Here is a 12,424-nt window from a genome sequence, read left to right as displayed (position 1 = left end):
AAGAGTAGCCCCCACTTGCCGCAACTAAAGAAAGCCCACACACAGCAATGAAGACCCAACACAGCCAAAAATTAAATAAATAAATTTATATTAAAAAAAAAAGAAGAAGAAGGAATGGGAGCAAAGAAAATGAGAAACATTTGGATAAAACCCAAGCCAATGCTGACCATACAAAACAAAAACTTCTAATTTAAGGAGGTTTAAAAAAATAATAATAACAGAACTAAGGTACTACATAACACATAGCACAGAAATTGGGAAGGAAGTAATCTGAGTGAAGGCATTTCAAGGCCCTTATATGATTCCAGAGAAAGTTTAAAACTGATTAATTTCAGAATTAATTAGAATTAACATGCACATTAAAATGTCAAACCCCTAAGAGAATAGAAATATAGATATTAAATTTCAAAATAGGAGAGAGAAAAAAATGGAATTAGGGCCAGGGTGGGGAAAATCTCAATTTAAAAAAGGCTAGAAATGAAAACAAGATGATCTGTCAATATTCATATTTAATTCTTATGATTAAAAATATATTTGTCAAATTTCACAATTTGTATGGAACCACAAAAGACCCCGAAGAGCCAAACCAATCTTGAGACAGAAAAACAGAGCAGGAGGAATCAGGCTCCCTGACTTCAGACTATACTACAAAGCTACAGTAATTGAGACAGTATGGTACTGGCACAAAAACAGAAATATAGATCAATGGAACAGGATAGAAAGCTCAGAGATAAACCCACACACATATGGTCATCTTATCTTTGATGAAAGAGGCAAGAATATACAATGGAGAAAAGACAGGTTCTTCAATAAGTGGTGCTGGGAAAACTAGACAGCTACATGTAAAAGAATGAAATTAGAACACCTGCTAACACCATACACAAAAATAAACTCAAAATGGATTAAAGACCTAAATGTAAGTCCAGACGCTATAAAATTCTTAGAGGAAAACATAGGCAGAAAACTCCATGACATAAATCACAGTAAGATCCTTTTTGACCCACCTCCTAGACAAATGGAAATAAAAACAAAAATAAAGAAATGGCACCTAATGAAACTTAAAAGCTTTTGCACAGCAAAGGAAACCATAAACAAGACAAAAAGAATGGGAGAAACATCAGAATGGGAGAAAATATTTGCCAAAGAAGCAACAGACAAAGGATTAATCTCCAAAATACACAAGCAGCTCATGCAGCTCAATATCAAAAAAAGCAAACAACCCAATCCAAAATTGGGTGGAAGACCTAAATAGACATTTCTCCAAAGAAGATATACAGATTGCCAACAAACACATGAAAGGATGCTCAACATCACTAATCATTAGAGAAATGCAAATCAAAACTACAATGAGGTATCACCTCACACCGGTCAGAATGGCCATCATCAAAAAATCTACAAACAGGGCTTCCCTGGTGGCACAGTGGTTGAGAGTCTGCCTGACGATGCAGGGGACACGGGTCCGTGCCCCAGTCTGGGAGGATCCCACATGCCACAGAGCGGCTGGGCCCGTGAGCCATGGCCGCTGAGCCTGTGCGTCCGGAGCCTGTGCTCCGCAACGGGAGAGGTCACAACAGTGAGAGGCCTGCGTACCGAAAAAAAAAAAAAAAATCTACAAACAATAAATGCTGGAGAGGGTGTGGAGAAGAGGGAACCCTCTTGCACTGTTGGTGGGAATGTAAATTGATACAGCCACTATGGAGAACAGTATGGAGATTCCTTAAAAAACTAAAAGTAGAACTACCATACGAGCCAGCAATTCCACTACTGGGCATATACCCTGAGAAAACCATAATTCAAAAAGAGTCATGTACCACAATGTTCATTGCAGCTCTATTTACAACAGCCAGGACATGGAAGCAACCTAAGTGTCCATCAACAGATGAATGGATAAAGATGTGGCACATATATACAATGGAATATTACTCAGCCATAAAAAGAAATGAAATTGAGTTATTTGTAGTGAGGTGGATGGACCTACAGTCTGTCATACAGAGTGAAGTAAGTCAGAAAGAGAAAAACAAATGCCGTATGCTAACACATATATATGGAATCTAAAATTTAAAAAAAAAAAAACATGGCTCTGAAGAACCTAGGGGCAGGACAGGAATAAAAATGCAGACATAGAGAATGGGCTTGAGGACGGGGGGAGGCGGAAGGGTAAACTGGGACGAAGTGAGAGAGAGGCATGGACATATATACACTACCAAATATAAAACAGATAGCTAGTGGGAAGCAGCCGCATAGCACAGGGAGATCAGCTCGGTGCTTTGTGTCCACCTAGAGGGGTGGGATAGGGAGCGTGGGAGGGAGAACGCAAGAGGGAGGAGGTATGGAGATATATGTATATATATGTAGCTGATTCACTTTGTTATACAGCAGAAACTAACACACCATTGTAAAGCAATTATACTCCAGTAAAGATGTTAAAAAATATATATATTCACCAACAAGTAACTAGACTATGCTTTTGCACAAGGACAGATTTTTATTAGTGTATTGACCAAGCATTTTTGAATATCTTAATAATATTTTTACTCAGTTATCATGTATTCTGAAGAAACACAGAGCAATTCTTTTCCTTCTGCATAGCTTACAAAAATGTTTTTCCAGGACGTTCTAATAGACCAAACATGGGCAACACACGTGCATTAAAGAAATCACTTGCTGGAAAACATAGGTCAAAATGAACAACTGAGTATAATTCACTGTTTGAGCCTATATGCCTCGCCCCACATACATACACTCACCAAGCCTGGTCCACTAAGCAGCATTTCACAGAGCACAGTGGGCGGTGAGACAGCACTGTGAGCAGAAGTCTCTGCAATGATGGCATCCCCACAACTTTGACTTCTCAAGCACTTATCACTGAATGAAACACTCAGGGACTCCAATTAGGGGTTATTTCAGCAAAATGCACTGAGTAAATGAATACAGCTTTCTCTGTCAGTGGAACTTGCGAGTAGTGGTTAGAGACTCGGTTTCCAAGAAAAACACATTTGTCTTAATTTCTGCAAGACAAGGAAACCAAGCAGTCTAGGAGGGTTTGGGCCTTGGGAGCCCCCAACACACACATGGACAGAAACTTCCCCTCTGCCCTCCCCAGGAGCCCCCAGCCCTCAGCCTCAGGCCATTCCCAGTGGTCCCCGTGGCTGCCCAGATTCGGAGGAGCAAAGAAGCATCGAAATGATTCTGTGCCTCAACAGATAATAGGCACTGGTTTAAGCAGGAAGCGAAGCCACTGCCTGGGCACAGGGAATGCAAAGGGTCTGCTGCGAAAGGGTTCCGAGTGGTCCAAAGAAGCAGGGAGAGAGACATGCCTGGATTTCGGCAGACAGTGGCCTTTATATACACATGCTGTGTGTCCCACCCCCACTGAAGGTTGCTGATCGTCGGCCTTGGAAAAGGAAACACCCACAACAGAGGATGGGTGCACTAAAAGGCATGGAATTTGTAAACCACAGCTGTTACATCCTAACAAACGTTATTCAAAGGCCCTGGACCTTCAGTTGCTACTGACAGTCACTTAACCCCCACAATAACCCTGACTTTAAAAGTCACGGGACACCAGGGGCATCTGACCAACAAGTGTGCTTGAATTGTGTCCTAAAATTGCTTTCTATACCACACAACACAAAAGAAAACACAGCTCTTTTCTATAATCCTCTGTTTGGAATTTCCCAGAGCTGAGCTACAAATAAGAATGTCATCAGAGGAGCCAGGAGCCAGCTGCTGTCAGGAACCCAGCTAAGGCCAGTCAGCCGGTCACCAGACTAGGGTTTCAAAGGTCAGAAAGACAACACTTCAGTGCCCACTGCCTTCCCACTGCCCAGCCCGAGTCCTGGACGCCTGGTCATTCACTCCATCCTGCCAGGCCACGGCAGAAGCCAGAGGTCAGGACAGCAGCCATCTCTGGCCTGGCCTAGTATAGCAGAGATCCCTGTTTAATACAGACATAATACACCCCTTGATGTCTAGAGATGGGGGTGAACAACGACCATCTATAGGATGGATTCCATTATACGGCAAAGAATCACAACCAACAGACAGGGGACATACAAAATGTCCAGGCCATTAGGAGGACCCACTGCGGACCAGGCCTTCCCAAGAAGAGTGGGACCCCTAGAAAGACATTTCCCAGGGGATGGGCTGACCAGTGGCACTCAACCCCAGGGGTGGCAGGCCAGCTTGAATCACCCCACATCCTAAAACACACAATCTGTAAAATCCTCCCAGCAACCCTTCCTGTAGCCAGGGAACCAACAAAGGTCTTCACCAGCACCTGAAAGGAAATGATTCCTTCACCCAAAGCTCACAGGGCTCTGACCATGTGTCAGCGGCAAGCAGGGCACTAGGACAGAAACATCAGTAAGGGTCCTGCCCTCAGCAGGATTACAGTCTGGTTACAGTGACAGGAAGTAACTGACAAACTTCATGGCCGAGTGGAGTTTTAGAGACCATCTTATCCTTTCCCCTCCCTCCTGATGAAGGAATGGAGACTCACCTAGGGCACAAAAGCACTTAGTGACAGGAGTCCCAGTGCCCAGCCCAGCCCTCTGTCATAACCCCAGTGAGGCCCTGCCCCTCAGGAACTGAGATTCCTCCAAGTTGCCAGGTCCCTGTTCCTCTAAAAGGACACTTCTACACCTTGAACTAGAGAAGATGCAAAATGGCTGATGAATATTTGATTTTTTTTTTGAAGTGTTATGTTAACATGAGGTCATCTCTGAGGAGCTAGCTCATGCATTATCACCTTCCTGAGCCTCCATTTCGGTGTGGGGCAGGGGGAAGGGGGGCAGACATCACCCTCATTTTAAGTCCCTTTCTCTGGGGAGTCAGACCACCACCACCAATCACCCCCCAATTGAAATCCCAGCACTACCACTTACTAGCCAGGTGACCTTAGGCAAGTGACTATATCTCTGTGCCTCAGCTTCCTCACCAGTAAAATGAGATAATAATAGTATCTACATTTACTATTTACTACGAAGATCAATTAAGGTAACGCTTAGAAAGGGTTTAGAGCAATACTCGGCAGGCAGAAAAGTGCTCCTAAGGGTTAGTTTACTAAAAGTGTCTTCAAGTCTCCTCCACCAAAAACGCAAGGGAAAAGCCACCTCCCCACACTCATATCACCACCTCAAGCTCAGCCTTCTCCCTCTTCTTGTCCCTGAAACATCAGCTATGCTTGACCCCCTTCAGGGTCATGTGACATGCCGACCCCCTTCCCTGCTGCTCTCCCTCTCCCTGACCCTCCTTCTGAGCCCATGCAGTCAGCACCTGCCTAGGCCTCCCTCAGCCCCAGGCCCTGCCCCCATGGGCTTTTTTCTTTTCAGTCTCTCCTCCTTGGGTCTCAACATCAGGTTCTCAGAGCTTCTCCCTCCCTGAGCCTTCGGGCTGTGCCCTCAGCTCCTCCCCACCTCCCATCTCCCAGGAGATGCCCGCGCCACGCCTCCAACTGCTGTGCTCCTCCCACTTGGCAACAGGGGTCCCCAACAGGGCCCCAAAAGGGCCAGCACTGGCCTTTCTAGATTCCTCCTCTGCTCCAGCGTCAGTGTTTCTGACTAACTCTTCAGTGTCTCCAACGGGAAGCTACTGAAACATTCTGAAGTCACCGTGTTTAGACTGCATCATGTATTCCCCCTCCCAGAATCAGTTTCTTTAGTGGCATCACCACTGTCCCAACCCAAGCTTTGGAGTCATCCGGATTTTCCTCCTTGCTTGCTAGCTTTCCTGTCTATAAAGCTCTGCTCGTATTACCACTGCAAACTGTCTGGCACCTAACTTTTCAAAACTGGAACACTAAACTGACTTCCTAAATGGAGATCATAAAACAGGTAATTCTCACAGACGCTTTCATTTGCTGTGTAAACAGAAGGGGGGGTACAAAATAAAGGGCCTTCTCTGAGTCTACTCAAAATTTCACAAGGGGCCCAGCAGTCCGCTCTGATGAACACAAGGTCTCATCTAATCCTTATGCGGCAGGTCAAGACCTTATTTTATAGATGAGGGAACTTCAAGGTAAAGGATGAGAAGAGTAACAGAACTGGGTCGTGTCTGACTTTCTTCTTCCTTTCTACTATATTCCAAGCTGAAATGACAGCAACTGATGGTCTGGTGGAACCTAAGACGGTCTTCAGTATCAGGGAAATTAAAAATACATACAGACTCAGAGAGAGAGAGAGAGGGAGAGAGAATGTGTGTGTGGCCCTGGGGTATGTTTTGAATTATTGAGGGTACCCCTGCCCAGACATACCAATATTGAGGAACCTCATCTAGATACAGAGGCAACTCCCACGGGAATGTCATGTGCCCTTTCCCTACCTTTTAGTGCTAGAACTAAGTGGGGACCGGGACACAGCCTTACCTGAAAGCACAATTCTCAGTTTCATGCTTCCCTGCTCAAAGAAAAAGGATTCCCACGTATGCATGGTTGGCTGAAGCCCTTTTTGGAAATGGGCTATCAAAGCTCAGGCATCGATTCAGCTATGTAAAACTCCCATCCATTAGGATCTAGCACATGTGGAAATGATTAATGTGCAACTGCTGTGTGTCATCTGGGCCATCAGCAACCATGAAAGCCACAGCAAACGCCGACATAAATACAGGAAAATCCTGAAACCGTTTAGGCCAACTACACTTTTCCAGAAGATGAAATTACCATTACTTTTCCCATTAAAACAGTAAAGCTGGGTAGAATAAGCACAGCTCTAAGGCACTAGCTGGGAGGAACTTTCTGACTCATGGTACCACTCGGAGGGGGAGGGGAAGGGAGAAAGCTAAACTGAGCAGCTTTGTGTGCAGACCAGCTAAGTGTTTAAAATATATGAGATATTTCTGTACAGTAAGTCCCGAAGTGGGCAAAGTCTTCTCCGTTTTGCAGGTGAGGAAGGTGATAGCAAAAGAGCAGGTCACTTTTTCTTCTTGCCCAAGTTCTCAAACAATAAACTGGCAACAGCACTCACTATTAACCAACTTTCCAGAAAGGACCACAGAAAAATAAAAAACGAAATAGTACTTCTCCCTCTAAAACTAGAGACAAAACCCTTTCTCAATCTCTAGACCAATGAAAACTTTGACAAGGAATGTAAGTAATTCATACAAGTGACAGTGGCCACCTTCTCTCCTTAACTCCCTCACTTGAAATCGGGAAAAACAACTAAAAGTCACAGTTTTTGAATGCAGGTCACAATAACAAGTAATCCACCGCCGTTGGCTTCTAATAAAAGGCAGAGGAGCCTCTGTAAGATTGAGTTTTTCCTTAGAGATGAGTGGTGGGAGAAAGTGGCCAATCTGCGGTTTGACTGCACGTGGGCGCAGGGCTCTAGCGAGGGTCGGACTGGACATGAGCACCCAGCCAAGGGGCCCTACGTGCCGCGGGTCCCCGGGGGAACAAAGGAAAGATGCAGGAGAGAAAGAGTCACTTCTCGGCATCAAACGCCCCTATGCTTGCTCCCATCCAAATACTCCTTCCTTTGCAGGACTGCTGGAAACTCTTTCGGGGATCTGTCCCACGTGCTTTCAAATTCAGAAGTCTCACGGTTTCGCCCGGTTCTCCGGAGAGGGGGCAGGCATGGGACGCGAGGGAGGAGGCGGGCTCCCGGGCGCGCCCGCAAATCCAGGCTCCCCTGCTGGCCTGCAGGGCCCGGGGCGGCACGCCCGCCGCGCACCAGGCCGGGGGCCAGAACTGGCAGTCCCCGAACAGGGGCAACAGGGGCACCCGCCGTCCCCCGAGCTGCTTTACCGAACCCTCCCCACCGTGCGCTTCCCATTTCACAGACAAGACCACCAAGGCTAAGGGAAGGCAAGGAGTTCGCCAGGCCAGGCCATCGGGTCCCGGCTGCTGGGGGTCCTAGGGACGGCCGGGAGGGCAGTGACGGAGACCCCTCGGGGGTTGCCCCTCCCGGGGGTGGTCTCGTCCCTGACATCCAGGGCCGCCCACTATCTCGTTCCCTGGCGGCAACAGGTGCGCGGCTCGCGGCGCCCTGGCGCCAATTCCGGGGAAAGTTTCCCTGGCCGCGGCGCGCTGTTTACAGTCTCGTTTTGCAGCGCGGGGGCCCGGAGCGTTCAGGCCAGCCCAGCCATTGAAACCCGACACGTGGGGTGGGGCCCGCGCGGCAGACCGCGAGGGAAGCGGGCAGGCTCCGGGCCGGCCTGGCCCCAGCTCCCCTTACCTGCTGCCCTGCCCGCGGCCTCCGCCTCCATGCTCCGGCTTTCTGGGCGCCCAGCCCCGCCCCGCCCCCTCTGCCCCGCCCGCTGCCCCGCCCCGCCCCGGCCCCTCCTCCAGGAATGCCCCCGCTCCAGCACCGCGGCTGCCCGGCCTGCGCCCCGATGTTTTCCCTACCCCCCTCCCCCGCCCCCAGCGCCGGGGCCACCGCCCTGCGGTCGTAGCTAGCGACCCCTGCTCCCTGCAGACAGTTTCCAAAGGGAGCTCATCACTTCCGATGAGTAGTTAGTGAGTAGTTAGTATTTCTCTTACTACTCCTGTTGGAAGAGAAGCCGTTCGCAGCCCCACGCCCTCGCCAGCGCCCCTCGGCCTGGCACCCCACTCTCTACGCCCCTTCCCACTTCCTGTTATTTCTGTTTCTATGGGCAAGAATCGCTTGTATTATCCCTTTTCGAAAACGTATACAGTTGAAAACTAGCTCAAAGACAACGAATGGCCCCCATAACGCAGGGCCCCCAGTAATCTTTTCTGCCCATTTTTTCAGTCTTTTCAGTTTTTTTCCTAACAACTGTAAAGTGCTTTTTCTGATAACTAATACCTTTTTTTAATTAAATGTTCAAGCTTTTACTCACTTGAAGTAGCAAAATTCAATGAGAAGCAATTGTTTCTCTACCATTTCTTTTGGGCCTGTTTGAAGGTGTTTTTTACAGGGGAGAGGGGGAGCAGGGGTAGTTTTAAAATGCCAATGGCCTTGGAACCCAAAGGCCTGTCAGCTGGCACCTACCCTCTTTGGTTGGCAGCTCTGAAGTTTGCCCTTCTGGACCGGCTCCCTCAGAGCTGCATCCTCAGCCCTTCTGACCCTCTGCCCCCAGGATGGGTGTAGAATTCATTTGCCTGCTTTCTCCCTGTACCCCAGCAAACCGTGGCTCAGGGGGGCCTCTCAGCTACTCCCCACCATGCAACCTCACCTTTGAAGCAACCCACCTGAGGAAGACCAGGGCACCCCCAAGCAGAGGAAGAAAAATGGTCCCAGTTTCACTTCCATGGCACATTGCTGCAGTATTTACTGTGTCCGGAGCTGGAGGCTCCCCTTAGAGCTGAAACAGGAGGGAAGGGGGCAGGGCACAGTATTTGAAAGAATGACATAGCCCGAGGACATGACATAAACTGATTAAAACCAAATGGGCCCAAGATGGCAGACAGGTCCACTTCCACTAGAACCTGAGGCTCAGTATACGCTCACTGTAACACATCTGCAAGCTAAATGGCACATCCACAGGTGCCATGACAGTTCCAAGGCCTACCATAAGGATGAAAAAGTGGGCGATGGCTCAATTTCTGGATATCCCCACCCCTTCCTGAGATAGCTGGAATACTCCTCCCACTCAGCCTATGAAATTACCCACTCCTATAAAAATTGACAATCCAATACCCTGGTGCCTTTCTCACCTTCTGAGATGGCCAACACTCTGCCTATGGAGTGTGTTTCTCTCTAAATAAGTCCACTTCTTACCTATCACTTTGTCTCTCACTGAATTCTTTCCACGATGAGACATTAAGAACCTGAGCTTCATTAAGTCCTGAAGCCAGGGGTGTGATCTCAGTTGGAAGACCGTGGGTTTTGGCCGGGTTTGAGTCCCGGCCACGTGGGTTCAAGTTCCAATCTGAGGTGCGTGTTTTCAGAGCCACCCTGAGTCATCTCTTGGAAGTGTGAGATTTCATTTTCTACAGTGATAAAAACACAGAGCTCCTTGGGTGATAGCATTCCAGACACTTAACTCCTCCAAACACCTTATTTTCATTCAACACATATTTGTTAGCTTCCTACTATGTGCCCTATATGGTCTAGATTCTAGGGATTCCGCAGTGAACAAAATGGACAAAACCTTGCCTTCATGGAGGTTACTTTCTGGGCAGAAGTGGGCAGGAGATAAAGAGAACATAATAGTATGTTAAATAACAGCTAAGGAAAAAAATAAAACAGAGAAATGGGATGGGAGGAGGCTTTTATAATTTTAAATAAAGTGTTAATTGTAAACCTTGTTGAAAGGACGACATTTGAGGAAAAACATGAAGAAAATGAAGAGGCTAAACATGTGGGAAGGGAAAATGGCCAAGGCTACAGCAAGTACAAATGTCCTGAGGTGGAAGGAAATCTCTTTTTTGGCCCCTGTGCCTTTTTTGAGCCCCTGATAATTGAGGGTACTACTTAAGCTGTTGGCACATAGGGCTAAAGATTTATTAATCTCTGGTGCAAAACATAATTGTTCAAAGGGCTTTACATATTTATTTTTAAATTACTCACATGGTACCTGAATACATGTTCCTTTTAAAAACAGAAAGAAACAGCAATAGACTGAAAAGTTCCTTGCTTCTCAGCTGCTTATTCAACTCCTGTCTCAAAGTCAGAACTTAGTCAAATACTTCCTCTTTTCCTTTATAGTTTCTGGGTTTTCTGTCTTGCTTGGGTAGGCTGAAACCACCCCCAAATTAGAAATAAACCCTTCTACTTTTGCTTTCAGTGTTTGTACTGTTTTGGTCTTTAGATTTGGATTTAAATCCAACTAGATGGACTTCCCTGGGGGTCCAGTGATTAAGACTCTGCGTTTCCATTGCAGGGGGTGCGGGCTTGATCCCTGGCTGGGGAACAAAAATCCCACATGCCACACGGCATGGCCAACAAATAAAATAAATCCAAATAGAATTTATTTATGTATACTGCATAAGGAATAGATCTCACTATAGCCAATTATCCCCACACCATCAAATGGTCCATTCTTTCCTCCACTAATTTGAGTTACTTCCTTAACCATATTTTAAATCCTTATATACATTATGGCTCTTGTTTTATTGCCCTGTTCCTACAATACCACACTATTTGAATTACGACAGCTTCATAATATATTTGGAAATATAGGAGGACAAACCACCCTCATCAAATACTGGAACAAACAAATTAAGGATATTGAGGTTTCACTGAGATTGTTTCTAGTTTTAAACATTAATTTGCAGAATATTAACATCTTTAAAGTTTTGAGTCCTCCCATCAAAGAACATAGCACACCTTGGTTTAGTCAGGTCTTTTTTTTCTTTTTTTTTAAACATCTTTATTGGAGTATAATTGCTTTACAATGTTGTGTTAGTTTCTGCTGTATAACAAAGTGAATCAGCTATACGTATACATATATCCCCATATCACCTCCCTCTTGCATCACCCTCCCACCCTCCCTATCCCACTCCTCTAGTGGTCACAAAGCACCGAGCTGATCTCCTTGTGCTATGCAGCTGCCTCCCACTAGCTATTTTACATTTGGTAGTGTATATTTGTCAGTGCTACTCTCTCACTTCGTCCCAGCTTACCCTTCCCCCTGCCACCATGTCCTCAATTCCATTTTGTACATCTGCATCTTTATTCCTGTTCTAACCCTAGGTTCATCAGAACCATTTTTTTCAGATTCCATATATATGTGTTAGCACACGGTATTTGTTTTCCTCTTTCTGAATTACTTCACTCTGTATGACAGATTCTAGGTCCATTCACCTCACTACAAATAACTCAATTTCGTTTCTTTTTATGGCTGAGTAATATTCCATTGCATATATGTTCCATCTCTTCTTTATTCATTCATCTGTCGATGGACATTTAGGTTGTGTCCATGTTCTGGCTATTGTAAATAGAGCTGCAATGAACATTGTGGTACATGTCTCTTTTTGAATTATGGTTTTGTCAGGGTATATGCACAGCAGTAGGATTGCTAGGTCATACGGTAGTTCTATTTTTAGTTTTTTAAGGAACCTCCATACTGTTCTCCATCGTGGCTGTATCAGTTTACATTCCCACCACAGTGCAAGAGTGTTCCCTTTTCTCCACACCCTCTTCAGCAATTATTGTTTGTAGTTTTTTTTTTTTCAGGTGTCCACCTTTTATTTTATTTTATTTTTTTAACATATTTATTGGAGTATAATTGCTTTACCATGGTGTGTTAGTTGCTGCTTTATAGCATAGTGAATCAGCTATACATATACATATATCCCCATATATCCTCCCTCGTGCATCTCTCTCCCACCCTCCCTATCCCACCCATCTAGGTGGTCGCAAAGCACTGAGACGATCTCCCTGTGCTATGCGGCTGCTTCCTACTAGCTATCTGTTTTACATTTGGTAGTGTATGTATGTCCATGCCACTCTCTCACTTCGTCCCAGCTTACCCTTCCCACTCCCCATGTCCTCAAGTCCATTCTCTACGTCTGCATATTTAT

At 46.2% G+C, this 12,424-nt stretch overlaps 1 protein-coding gene across 9 annotated transcripts in view; it reads right to left on the bottom strand.

Annotated features, from left to right (window-relative positions):
- Nucleotides 1-8,226, bottom strand: part of LOC132523975 (protein FAM169B-like) — a 97,418-nt gene extending 89,192 nt beyond the window's left edge. For 6 of the 9 annotated variants that reach the window (XR_009541744.1, XR_009541765.1, XR_009541782.1 and 3 more), the window contains exon 1: nucleotides 8,172-8,220. Coding sequence is in view for 2 of the 9 variants with exons in the window: in XM_060155865.1 (XP_060011848.1) it covers nucleotides 8,172-8,202 (31 nt within the window). In the remaining 7 variants the exon portion in view is untranslated. Of the gene's footprint in view, nucleotides 1-8,171 lie in introns of all 9 variants that reach the window. The other 3 variants (XR_009541776.1, XR_009541771.1, XR_009541759.1) reach the window with 3 other exon arrangements.
- Nucleotides 8,227-12,424: the final 4,198 nt, after the last annotated feature.

The sequence above is a fragment of the Lagenorhynchus albirostris genome, chromosome 1 (genome assembly GCF_949774975.1).
Source record: "Lagenorhynchus albirostris chromosome 1, mLagAlb1.1, whole genome shotgun sequence".
NCBI lineage: Eukaryota > Metazoa > Chordata > Mammalia > Artiodactyla > Delphinidae > Lagenorhynchus > Lagenorhynchus albirostris.
The sequence above is the reverse complement of the archived record's forward strand: the minus strand, read 5'-3'. Positions and strand labels throughout refer to the sequence as shown.